The sequence below is a fragment of the Nicotiana tabacum genome, chromosome 22, assembly GCF_000715075.1.
Source record: "Nicotiana tabacum cultivar K326 chromosome 22, ASM71507v2, whole genome shotgun sequence".
In the NCBI taxonomy this organism is placed as follows: Eukaryota; Viridiplantae; Streptophyta; class Magnoliopsida; order Solanales; family Solanaceae; genus Nicotiana; species Nicotiana tabacum.
In genome coordinates this window covers 13,564,777-13,578,741 of record NC_134101.1, presented here as the reverse complement: position 1 = coordinate 13,578,741, position 13,965 = coordinate 13,564,777, and the positions used below count along the sequence as shown (strand labels likewise).

At 33.3% G+C, this 13,965-nt stretch overlaps 1 protein-coding gene and 1 long non-coding RNA gene across 3 annotated transcripts; one reads left to right on the top strand and one right to left on the bottom strand.

The window, feature by feature from the left end:
* Positions 1-4,856: 4,856 nt before the first annotated feature.
* LOC107793510 (uncharacterized) lies at positions 4,857-10,060 on the bottom strand. 2 transcript variants are annotated; one of them, XR_012705606.1, is made up of 8 exons: positions 9,754-10,060; positions 8,129-8,282; positions 7,683-7,749; positions 6,533-6,596; positions 5,655-5,722; positions 5,308-5,518; positions 5,084-5,154; positions 4,857-4,995 (listed from the first exon to the last, which is right to left on the bottom strand). It is a non-coding gene; the product is annotated as an uncharacterized LOC107793510 (long non-coding RNA). The 2 variants fall into 2 exon arrangements; XR_001649739.2 differs by lacking the exons at positions 7,683-7,749; positions 8,129-8,282 and having other exon boundaries at positions 9,754-10,056.
* Positions 10,061-12,076: 2,016 nt separating this feature from the next.
* On the top strand, positions 12,077-13,759 carry LOC107793509 (early nodulin-like protein 5). The gene is made up of 2 exons (XM_016615877.2): positions 12,077-12,497; positions 13,289-13,759. Exons 1-2 carry the CDS (start codon positions 12,314-12,316, stop codon positions 13,603-13,605), a joined length of 501 nt encoding a protein of 166 aa, XP_016471363.1. The 5' UTR covers positions 12,077-12,313; the 3' UTR covers positions 13,606-13,759.
* Positions 13,760-13,965: the final 206 nt, after the last annotated feature.

Genomic DNA, 13,965 nt, shown 5'->3' with positions numbered 1-13,965 from the left:
CTCATAGTCACTAATTCCTCACAGTCACTCATTCCTCTCAACACTCAGCTTTCGGCACTCGACACTTGCACTCAGTAGGTACCTTTGCTCACTGGGGGGTGTACAGACTCCGAAGGGGCTCCTTCAGCCAAAGCGCTATAACAAGCTAATCATGGCATAAATCAATAAAACATGATGTGACGTGCAGCCCGATCCCATAAATATCCTCACAATTAGGCCCTCGGCCTCACTCAGTCATCAACCTCTCCAGTCTCTCGGGCTCTCAGAAATCATGATATGCAACCCAACATCAATGATATGATGCATCAATAATGAATTATAGAGACTGAGATAAAATGTACAAATAAAAGTGTGACTGAGTGTAAAATAATAATTTAGCAGATAATTCCAAAAGTACACGATATTTGTGGGTCCAAACAGTTTAAACACATGATTTAAATATGATTTATAATTCAATTTCTCTAATACGTGGAAAATGTACGGATATCAACAGATTATTCAACTGCACAGTTCCATGAAATCGACCAAGTCACAATTCCTACGGTGCACGCCCACACGCCCATCATCTAGCATGTGCGCCACCTCAAAACCAATAATATAACACATAATCTGGGGTTTCATACCCTCAAGTCCAAATTTAGAACTGTTACTTACCTCAAAACGTGTAATTCTTTATTCTGTAATACCTTTGCCTCGCGAATCGACCTCCAAACGCCTCGAATCTAGCCACAAATAGTTCAATTCAGTCAATACAAATTATAGAAATTAATTCCATATGAAAATATAAATTTTCCTAAAAAATCCGAAATTGTACTCAAAAATCATCCGTGGGGCCCACGTATTGGAACCCGACAAGAGTTACAAAATATGAATGCCCATTCATCCACGAGTCCAACCATACTAAATTTACCAAATTCCGACAACAACTCCACTTTCAAATCCTCAAATCTTATTTTTAAATCCCTAGGCCCAAATCCTCTAATTTCACCTCAAAAATACGTAATCTAGTCGAAATACTCAATGATAATCCAATAAATGCTTCTTATATTTTACCTTATACACTTCTTTCTTCCAACTTCAAGAAGCATATTAATAATAACACAACAACAACCTCAAGAATATGTAGGAGAGATAGAATCTTACATTAATAAACTATGACCTGCCAATTATGCTCCAAACAGTCATGCCATAAGCAGCTACGACAAGCTAATCTATGAGAGATGGAGGGATAAATTCTCTATTATGATTTTGCTGCCCACGTTTTGCCCCATCAAAAGATAGAAAATTTTTGAAAATAAAATCCCAAAGTTGCCTCTCAATCTCTCATATTTTTTTGCTTTTAAGGCTAGGTGGTGATGCTTGTTAATAATATACATATTCTGAAAATAAAACTTTGAGGTTTATTAATACTTAGTGGGTTGTGGACCCACATGATAATCATTTAATAAGAAAAAAAAAGCTTGGCCATGGAGCAGCCACCAAGATATACCTATCCATGGTACATGAGTCATAAAGTGGAGATTTGAGTAGTCCTGCGTGGACTCCATAATTGTCCCCTATTTTGGGCACTTGTCTTCCACTAATCCCTAATTACATCCTTGCATTTAACATATTATGCACATAATTAATTTCTAAATCTCATTTCACTTAAATACTAATATAATCCATATACCTTACTATCAAGGTCATATACCTTACTAGTCCATAAATATGGGGTATTATAGCTTGGACCGTATTTTATTCCAAAATGTCAAACTTCGACGAAACTCGTTTTCTTCAACCCGTTTACCCTCTGACCTTCATGACTCTTACTTATCACTTGTTTGAAATAGCATAATACTTATAACCATCAAAATTCAAATCCGGGGTCGTTTACACATAAGTCAACATCCGGTCAACTTTTTCAACTTAAGTTTTCAATTATGAGACTAAGTGTCTCAATTCACTCCGAAATCCTTTCGGACCCGAATCAACTAACCCGGTAAGTCATAAAATAACTGTAAAGTATAAATTAAACAGTAAATGGAGAAACATGGATATAATACTCAAAACGACCGTCTGGATCGTTACATGAAATTGGTATGAAATGTTTTGGATCAACTCTCACTAGCGATAATCTGTCCGATGGCACAGAAATGGTCAACTGCTTTCTTTTTCTTCCTTTGACCTCGGACCGTTTAGCATCGTTGCTAAGCTTTCGGGCCATCTTTTCTAGCTAGTATATATCACTCAATATATACGAAATGGTCTAGCCAAATAGTAAAAAATCTATTAGGGGTTGTACTGATTTTCTTACCATATTTAGTTTTCCTATTTCTGGAAGGAAAGGAAAATATATTTATCATAATTGTATTTTCCTTTTTGTAGAAGAAAATTATAATTTTTTCATGTTTGGCTAGTCCTTTTTCTTGTAGGAAAAAGTTTTGACTTCTATAAATTGAGGATCCTTCCTTCTCATTCAGTAGCATTCATAATGTAGCCATATGGGGTTTAAGAGTCGTGTTTAGGGGGAGAACTTTACGGGACAAGTGTTAGTGGATCACTTGAGCTTGCCTCTTCGTGAGGTTATTTTCTTGATATTTTGTACTCTCTTTTATTATAGTGGATTGCTCATCTCCGCCCGTGGACGTAGGTCAATTGGCCGAATCACGTTAAATGTTTGTGTCTTTTTTGATAGATTTCTCTTTTGTTGTTGTATTTATCGTCGTTCAATATTTGCTCTACTAGCTCCCGCATGACACCTGATTATTTCGATCCTAACAAAATCACTCGTCGATGAATACTAATTGAAAGCGGCGAGAAAAAAATTAAATTAGATTTTTGGTAAGGAATAACATGATACGCTCACTTTGGTATGATTATTTCTATTGATAATATGGAGTAGAATTTATGAAGTCAGCTCGAGGAAATTAAAGAAACCGGCCTAACATTTTCCATCACACACACACCACATAGGGAAAAGACTAAGAGCCCATTTGGATTAGCTGTTTGTAAATAGTTGATAAGCTTGAAGTGCTGAAAAATATTTTTAAGTGTTGAAACTTATTTTTTAAATAAACATTTACGTGTTTTGATAGACGTACTAAAACTCATAATAAACAGTTCATGTGTTTGGTAGAAAAGTACTGATAAGTTATTTTTTTAGTTAGAAAGACTAAAATATCCTTTTAAACCTTACAAAAAATTATAAATTAAAATAAATTTATAAAGAAAAGGATGAGCAACGAACATGGAATAAAAAGAAAGTTAGAAAATTTATTTTGGGAACAATATTTTGTGAATTAAAAAATATTATTAATGATAAACTAGTAAAAGCCTTGGTCAAACTAAGTGGGCATTTGGACATAAGAATTGTAAAATTTCAAAACAAAGTGAAAATGATATTTGAAAATTAGAGTTGTGTTTGGACATGAATATAATTTTGGATTTTTTTTGAAGTTTTGTGACTGATCTGAGTAAAAATTTTGGAAAACAGTTTTTTGGAGTTTTTCAAATCCATAATTCATCTTCAAATGAAAATTAAAAATTTTATGGCCAAACATTGATTTCGAAAAAAAGTGAAATTTTTTCGAAAAAATGTGAAAAAATTCTTATGTCCAAACGGGGTCAAGTGAAGCTGAAAAGTCATAAGTTGGGAGGTAACCAATTTTTGACTTATGGATAATTTTAGCTTATAAGTACTTTGGATATTTATCAAACGCGTAAATAAGCCAAAAGGTGCTTATAAGCAAGTTTGACCAGCTTATAAGCTTACCCAAACACCCTCTAAAAACACGAGCATTTTCTCTTTTGTGCCGCCAATATCTATCCCTTATTTTTAACCAATTAGGATCAGAATAATCAAAATTATTAATCATAAGTACCCTAACATAGATAATGATCACATTTTAAATTTTCAAATCTAATATGATACTCAACGATTTCCGGTAACATTTGAAACGTAGCTAGTATAACTTATAGGGAGTGAACATAGAACGTCCCCTAAACTGATGCCAAGGGTGACTTCATAAAAGTAGTGGCCTAAAGTCAAATTTTAATAAAAATTTTATACTTTTTTATTAGTACATATACACACATATATGCAAAAAAAATTAATCTTGCCATTTTTTTCTTACTTGTTGTTTATAATATATTTTAAATGATATAAAATCTTTAGCTTCATATAGTAATATTATTATTTATATTAGAAAAGGGGTAATTTAAATAAATGAGATGTTAGACATGTAGTTGCAATATGGTACCTTTAATATTGTTGTAAAAAATATATTTACTAATATGAAGATTTAAGTGGTTTAATTTAGAGTTTTAAAAATATTTTCATTGTTAAAGAGTAGACATCTTTCTTTCTTTTTTTATAGTTTTTTTGAACTTATTTTTTCTAAAAACATTATATTGTCTAGTTTGAAATAAAACACTACAAGAAAAATGGCTTTTAAGGACGAGAAAAATGGTCCCTAAAGGTCTGTTCTAGTCCTTAAATGTCATTAACGCCCCTCCCTCTAGGCTTCGCCGCTAAAGCTTAATAACGACGAGGTTACATTTCTGGTCCCTAAAATGTTTTGCGGCCAGTTAAATTCTAGTCCTTAAAGTGCTTTTGGGGAGCAGATTTTTAGTCCCTAAACATCGATAAATTGGTGCCTAAAAACTTTCAGCGACTAATTTTACTGGTCCCTATATTTATACATGCTCTTTAATTGTCCTAATTTTAAAATATTATACAATTTTTAATATAGATAAAGAAATGCATATAGAAAATTCTCCATAATTAATAGGCTACTTTCATATATATATATATATATATATATATATATATATATATATATATATATATATATATATATATATATAAAAACAATGATACATATGTCATAATATTGTTTACACAATCGCTTAGTGGAAACCTCTAATAGTCCTAGCAATAGTCATAGCAAAATGATAGCCAACTCGTGAACATATTATGTCTTCAAAACTGCATCTCTTGAAAGTCTTCAAACCCTGTAAAACAAGAACTATAAAGCTCGACTACAAAGTGGTTAAACAATTTTACCGTTAATACAATTCTAACAATGGCCTAACCACTTACCACAATAAAGTTCATATTCATCAAGTGTAAGTATATATACTTCAAAAATCAAACATCAACGTGCATAGGGGCTGCAATAATACAAACAATAATGATCAGGAAAAACACATATACATAAGTGGTTATTATATATGATTCTAGAGCAATAACTCATTTGAATAATCAAAATCAATACGATAATCAAAACTAAACAGATTTTAAGAGATTTTGATATGAGAAATTACCACATTCTATTTTCAGAGAATACTTGAGATGAATGACACACAACATTATGTGAGCTTTGCTTAAGTTAGAAGAAAACTCAACAAAATATTCATTCTTTCAGTGTTATATGGGAGTATATCTTATGTCTGCTTCATTCTTCCTATCCTTGGAAGCTTCTCTAAGCCACTTTGTTCATAAAATCAGAGTTCTTCTCCTAAGGCAAATCAACAACTGAAAAGAAAAAATAGCATAAGCAACTAAATGTAGTTAAAAAAATAACACCTTCATGAGATGATTTAACATCACTTATGCACTTAGGCGTTTCAAATAGACAATAGGAAGCAGCATTTCAACCAAATATTCGTACCTCAATCCTAGCCCAAAGCTCATAAGCTAAATAATGATCCCACTGTTGTAGTACCATCAAATACCGCACTGAAAGAATTTAATGATTTGTTAGCATCCATAATCTGAAGGTAGATGATTTTTTGAACCCTATAAACAGGATGCAAGGCATATAAGAAAAAAAATATTATATTCAATAATGTTAGGTTGCTCACAAACGATTACAGAAATGGCTGGAAAAGTGTTTAAGGCATATATATAATTCTTATGGGAAGCTCTCCGTAAATGTATTCTCATAATCTTTTTGTAGTTGTTTAAGTGCTCCAAAATATTGTGATAAAGAGTGATGTATCGACGTGCTACAGCTTATTAGCACCATATTATACAGTATCATCTATCAGATAGACTAGTTTTGTGTTGTACATAATATACAGAGAGTGTTAACAAGGATTATTCTCTTACTATATTTTGTATTAACCAGACATAGAGTAAACTTCCGATCTAAGTCATCATTAGAGCTTAGAATCATTACCTAATCAATGTTAGAAGAGAAAACTCAGATAGGAATGAACCTAACTCAATGTTATTGTTTATACAAATCTAAACACTATGTCACGACCCAAAATCCCAACCTGTCGTGATGGCGCCTATCTCAATAGGCAAGCCGATAATATCAATAAACCACATTTTCTTTTAAGTTTGAAAATATAATAAATTTGAGTTTAATAAAAGGCTTCCCAATTTCCGATACAAACACTCCCAAAACCTGGTGTCACTAAGTGCATGAGCATCTAATCTGAATACAAGTCTGCAAAATACGGTACATAATAGTCTGAGACCAAATGCAGTAAATAAGTTGATAGGGAAGGAGAGACAAGGTCTGCAAAACATGACAGCTACCTCTGAATCTCCGAAAAATCAACTATGCGAAATAATCATCCGCTATGTCCGGGAACACCTGGATCTGCACACGAAGTGCAAGGTGTAGTATGAGTACAACCAACTCAGCAAGCAACAATAATAAATAAAGAACTGAAGATAGTGACGAGCTACACAGTTATAGTTCACTTTCAGTAATTCCAGCAAAGAATAGAGATGCTTTCAAATCCAACAGTTTAAGTCAAATCAATTTTATACAGTTCAAGTTCATGTAATCCGGATATAAAATCTTTCAAAGAATTTCACAACAATGACAGATAGCAACTAAGTGCAACAACAAATAAAAAGCAAGTACAGCCTCTCAGGGCAACAGTCACTTAACTCGTCACAACAGCTCAACCACTCGGCTCTCAGCCCTCAGCACTCTCACTCAATGGGTACTCGCGCTCACTGGGGGTGTACAGACTCCGGAGGGGCTCCTACAGCCCAAGCGCTATAATCTGCACGGCCAACTCACGTGTTGCACGGACAACTCACGTGCTATAATATAAATATCTGGATCTGCACGGCCAACTCACGTGCTGCACGGACAACCCACGTGCTATAGTATCAATATCTGGATCCGCACGGCTAACTCACGTGCTGCACGGACAACTCACGTGCTATAATATCCCGCACGGACAACTCACGTGCTATAATATAATATCTCACAATCAGGCCCTCGGCCTTACTCAGTCACAAATCTCTCCAGTCTCTCGGGCTCTCAATAATCATAAAATCAGCCCAAACAACAATGATATGATGCATCAAGAATGAACAATAGAGATTGAGATAAAATAAACAAGTAAACTGTGACTGAATACAAAACAACAATTTAAGCAGATAATTCAACATATATACGACCTCTGTGGGTCCCAACAATACTAACATATAGCCTAAACATGGTTTCTAGCATGACTTATAGTCAAGTTTCCACAACACATAGAGAGCACATAACTATCAAAAAGTTACTCAGCTTTACAGTTTTCACGGGACGGACCAAGTCACAATCTCCATCGGTGCACGCCCACACGTCCGTCACCTAGCATGTGCGTTACCTCCAAAAGTAATCACATGAAACCAAATTCCGAGGTTTCATACCCTCGGGACCAGATTTAAAACTGTTACTTACTTCAAACCGTGTAATTCTTTATTCCGATATGCCATTGCCATGAGAATTGGTCTCCGAAGCCTCGTATCTAGCCACAATTAATTCGATTCAGTCAATACCAATTATTGTAATTAATTCCATAAGGAGATACTAATTTTTTCAATAAAATTCAAAATTAACTCAAAAATCGCCCGTGGGGCCCACATATCGGAACCCGAGTCCGTCCACCACGAGTCCAACCATACAAATTTTACCAAATTCCGACATCAACTCGACCTTCAAATCTTCAATTAAAGTCTTTGAAGATTTCTACCATTTTCAACCCAATCTTTACCCATTTGAACTCAACAATCTTTCCATAAAACTTATTGATATGTATAAATAATACTATTATACCCAAAAATCATACTCTTAATCACTTATCTTTACCCAAACTCGAAATTGAAGACTAGGGGTTAGAACCTTACCTCTTGGATAAAAATCTTGTGATATTTCCTTGTTGGATTTAAAAACTTGAACAAGAACTTGATGAACAAAGCACTTGAGCTTCTTCCTCTCTCTAGAATACTCTTCCTTCTCTCTAAAAATGTCAGATTTTTGCTCCAAAATGAGTCTTAAAACCTATTTATCAAAATGGGATCTGGTTATGAAAATAGAAAAATTAACCCTCCGAAAGCAGGTCTGCGGTCGCATAATGGACCACAGAATGGGTATGCAAGCCGCAAAGTTGATCGCAAAATCAGTGCCCAGAACTGGGCTCTTCTGGTCCATTCTGCGACCAGTTTACGGTCGCAGAAGCAGTTTTGCGATCGCATAACTATTTTGCGATCGCAGAATTGTATTTTTCCAGCCTTTGATAATTTAGTCATAACTTTTTGTAAGAATGTCCAAATGACAAACGGTCTGAAAAGTTAGAAACTAGACTCAAAGATATTTCATTTGATAGGTAATACACCATATAAAACTTTGTATCATGAGAGTTATGCTCATTTGAAGTTGGGTCTTGTGCGAACTCACTTGAACTTTAGTCTATTATGAAATTTCCAACTTCTACATTCGATGTCGAAATTACCGAATTAAGTCCGATAGACCTCAAATTTTGCACACAAGTCATAAATGATATAACGAACCTATTCCAATTTTCGGAATCAGATTCCGACCCCGATATCAAAAAATAACCCCCGGTCAAACTTTCCAAAAATTCAACTTTCGTCATTTCAAGCCTAATTCTACTACGGACCTCCAAAAAAATTTTCGGACACGCTCCTAAGTCCATAATCATCATACGGAGCTATTGGAATCATTAAAACTCTATTCCGGGGTCGTTTACACATAAGTCAACATCCGATCAACTATTTCAACTTAAACTTCCAACATGAAATTCATTCTTCCAAGCTAACTCCGAAATACCTTAAAACCAAAACCGACAATTCACACAAGTCATAATACCTCGTAGGAAGTTATGCAAGATCTCAAATAGTTGAAAGGAGCGTAAATGCTCAAAATGACCGGTCGGGTCGTTACACACCATATCATCCACTGCCTCTGTTTCCTTAAGATTCTTAGAGGCTTAACAACTACAATTAATGGAATATGCTATTCATTTTCCTAATGCTACATAAATAGCCTCTTTCTCACCATAAGTTGAGAAATCGAGTTCATTTGCAGTGTACATAAAAATAAAGCTATGTGACTATTATGTTTACTTCAAATGTGCAAGAATGAATATCTTTCAACATACAATTGAAGTGCTTAACAAGAGTAGTATGACAAGATTTAATTCGAACTAGGTTCGGTACTTTTCGCCCAGATCCGGTAAATCCAGTAGGTGTTGCTCTATTCTTTCATTCTTTTAAGGTTTGTTTCTCTGCACCCAGAGTAATTAAAACACCAGCATTTAACATTAAATCTAGCTTTAGATAATGCTCCAAGGAATATATTCAATTATCCCCCAAATATTTTTTAAAAGGAATACTTCAAGAAAGGGAGTAATCTAGTCTAACAAAATTGACCAATCTATGTAGACCAAACGAAAAATAAACTTTAATTCTGAATACAAGATATAAAAAGCACTAAAAGCAAATGCACTAACCAATAAGAAAAACTCTGCACCCATGAGAAGCCGTGGACAAAATAGCCGACTAACGACAGAAATCAGTGGTGGGTGAACTAAATCATCACTTTGATTGAGGAAATCAGCAAGAAAATGGCAATGGAAAACCAGAAATAGAAAGAAATCGCCACTTTGATAGAAAATGGCGATGGTCTAGGTTTTGGAGAGGTGACAAAAAAACATGTGCTTTTATTTCTTTAATGTTCAGAAACTTTTATTGTTTTATTTTTTTTATAATTCTTTAGAGGTTAATCGCCATTATTCCCGCTCAACTTAGAGAATTAAGGACCGGCTTTTCATGGTTTTGACGACTCGATTAATTCCTATCACTAACTATACAAACAAAACCGGCAATTAAGGACCAATAGAAAAATCCGTCCTTGTAAGTGTACTTTCAGGGACGAGAATCTTAGCTCCTCGTTAAATATTGGTCGCTAATAAGCTATTGGAAATTTAAATTTGGAGTTTTTTGAGTTTTTCAAATTTTCAAAAAATACAGAATTCATATTCAAGTGAAAATTGAAAATTTTATGGCCAAATATTGATTTCGAAAAAAAGTGAAAAATTTTCGAAAAAATATGAAAAAATTCTTATGTCCAAACAGGCTCAAGTGCTTATAAGCTAAAAAGTCATAAGTTGGGAGGTGACTAACTTTTGAATTATGGCTGATTTTAGCTTATAAGCACTTTAGATGTTTATCAAACGCGTAGATAAGCCAAAAAGTGCTTATAAACCAGTTTGACCAGCTTATAATCTTACCCAAACACCCTCTAAAAACACGAGCATTTTCTCTTTTGTGCCGCCAATATCTATCCCTTGTTTTTAACCAATTAGGATCAGAATAATCAAAATTATTAATGATAAGCACCCTAACATAGATAATGATCACATTTTAAATTTTCAAATCTAATATGATACTCAACGATTTCCGCTAACATTTGAAACATAGCTAGTATAACTTATAGGGAGTGAACATAGAACTTCCCCTAAACTGATGCCAATGGCGACTTTATAAAAGTAGTGGCCTAAAGTCAAATTTTAATAAAAGATTTATACTTTTTATTAGTACATATACCCACATATATGCAACAAAAATTAATCTTGCCATGTTTTTCATACTTATTGTTTATAATATATATTTTTAAATAATATAAAATCTTTAACTTTATATAGTAATATTATTATTTATATTAGAAAAGGGTAATTTAAATAAATGAGATGTTAGACATGTAGTTGCAATATGGTACCTTTAATATTATTGTAAAAAATGTATTTACTAATATGAAGATTTAAGTTGTTTAATTTAGAGTTTTAAAAATATTTTCACTGTTAAAGAGTAGACATCTTTCTTTCCTTTTTTACAATTTTTTTGTACTTATTTTTTCTGCAAACATTATACTGTCTAGTTTGAAATAAAATTACAAAATCCATTATTAAAAATTTTGAGGACCTAAATCAAGGCTTTACTAGTCTCCTACTAGAGCCACTTGCCCACCCTAATATTCTAAATCAAGTTTGTAGAGTCTCAATTAAGACAAGACAATAATGGCAAGAACATTAAAAGTAGTGAATGCGTCATTCAGTTACCAAATGTGAATGAAACTGGTTGAAAAGTTCGTTCATGGTGGGGCAGTAGTCTGTAAATAATTGTTTATCATCAATGAGTGGCGACTCAACAGAACTGATGGCTTAAAACCAAAATATATTAAAAAGACCCTGAAATTTCTTTTATAAAATCCATATAATATTGAGACATACAAAAACCTACATGATTTTGATATAGTGGTGAGAGCGCAACTCATGATGTATGTGTTAGGCGCACGTCATATGGTATTGAATTATTCCTTTAAATAAAAATGGTAAAGGGGTGAGCCTATTATCCATCGTGTTTTGAACCTTAAGACATTTGTCTCGTAAATTTCTTAGTTAAAAAAGATGGGACACAAAAAAACTTGCTTTCTGGTGTGTAGATCAATCACATGTGACAAAAAGGAATAGTTAATCTAGAGAATTTGAGTTAAAATTGGAAAGTAAAATCGTAAGAAATATGAAAAAAGATTATACATAGAGGAAGAAATATAAAATTGATAAGAAGATAAATATATTATTTAATTAATGAGGGAAAAAATTTATCCTATTAACTCACTCAATCCTACCTCTACCAAATTTTAAAAATTATTAAAATTTTGAAATCTTTTATTAAATATTATATAAAGAAAAATTATAAAGTATATTATATAGTAGTGCTTCATATTTTTGAGACCTTAAATATTTGGAGGCATAAGGCAAGGGCTTCACAGCCTTACCCTAGAGCCGCCCTTACTGATGCCAACATGCGCTCCACGATTCTCCATTTTTCTCTGCTGATATGATGGCACACTCCACCACGAAATTGCACCCCATAACCAACTTCAGCAAAAACTCCTCCTTTTTAAGTAATCAAAACTACTCAGATTCTCATCTCCATTATATTGTCCCATTATTATAACATAAGAAAAAGAGCTCCCTTTTTTCAAATCCAAAAATTCCTTCTCTTTTCATGGATTCCTCTAAAGCTTTTCTTTACTTAGTGTTCTTCCTCTTTTCACTTCATTTCTTTACGGTTTTTGCCACTGAATTTGCTGTTGGCGGTGACAAAGGATGGGCTGTTCCTAAAGTAAAAGATGATCAAGTGTATGACCAGTGGGCTGGAAAAAATAGGTTTAAGATTGGCGACACCTTAAGTCAGTACTCTTCTTTATCTTAAGCATTATCCATTATATCTCTTCACGTTCAAAGGCATCCAAAATATAATTTTACTATCATAATTAAATATTATAAACTTATGCTTCTTCTAAACATTGTTCAACTATATGTATCAAAAGCACACCCAAGTTATAAACAGGAGTGTAAATAGGTTACTAATACTTTATCGATGCAGTATAACCGATTATAGCATGTACTCACTAATAACACAGTATGGATTTTGATATGAAAGTTACATGTTACTATTAGTTATCTGTTATTGCAAATCTTATGTATATATATAATGTCAAACCGTTCAATAACAGTCTCGTTTGTTCCGATATTTTTTGATTGCTATAATTAAGTTTATTATAGAGTGCATATATTATAACATAAAACAAAGAAGTTTTTCAAAGAAAACTTGGCCGTTATAAGGAAGTGTTGTTATAAAGGATAACTGTTATAGAGATGTCTCACTATAGTAGTATATATAAAAAAAATTATACTGTCAGTGTATATACAATCAGACCTCTCTATAACAATATCCCTATATAACAACTCTTCACTATAAAAGCCAAGCTTTTTCGGAACCAATTTTCATATTATGTTATAATATATGTTCTATATAACAGCACTTCGCTATAACATCCAAAAATATTTGGAACAAACGAGGTTGTTATAGAGAGGTTTGACTGTAATTGATCTTACTTGCTTAATGTTTTATTTTCCATGAAACTAATTGATGATCTTTACTGTTATTTGACCCATAATGTCTATGTGGTGTACGTAGGTTTTGAGTATAAGAAAGATTCGGTTCTGGTGGTGACCAAAGAAGAGTACGAGAAATGCAAGTCGAGTCATCCAATTTTCTTCTCTAACAATGGAAAAACCATCTATAAATTGGAGCAACCAGGGTTGTACTACTTCATTAGTGGAGTATCAGGACATTGCGAGAGGGGTTTGAAAATGATAATCAAAGTTTTAGAACCAGAATCCCCACCTCAATCTGCTAACCAGACTTCCCCAACTAGTAGTGGTACTACTGCAGCTGCTACTCCAACTACAATGGCGTTTGTGGTGTCATTATTTGGAGCTCTTCTTTATTAACTAGTTTATGAATTTTGAATATTTTGTGTTTTTCACGTTAGGTACTTGGAGTTGCAACTTGGTTTCTACTTTCTACTAGTTGATTATGAACTCATGGAATTTGTTTTATTAGGCTTCAATATTGAAATAATTTATTTTACCAGATTGGAAATCACGGTTTTGTTGGTCACGTATTGCTCCTGTAGTTTACGTGAAATGTGTTTTTCTATTTTTTAAGCTTCATTGACACGAGTTCAATCGATTATACTGCCCACACGTCACTGCATAGTCAGTGGAATTGATTAACCTGAAAAATAAGATAGCAGGTTAAATTGCACTCATTTTGCAAATATTCATTTGCAATGTCGTGTAATCTGGATT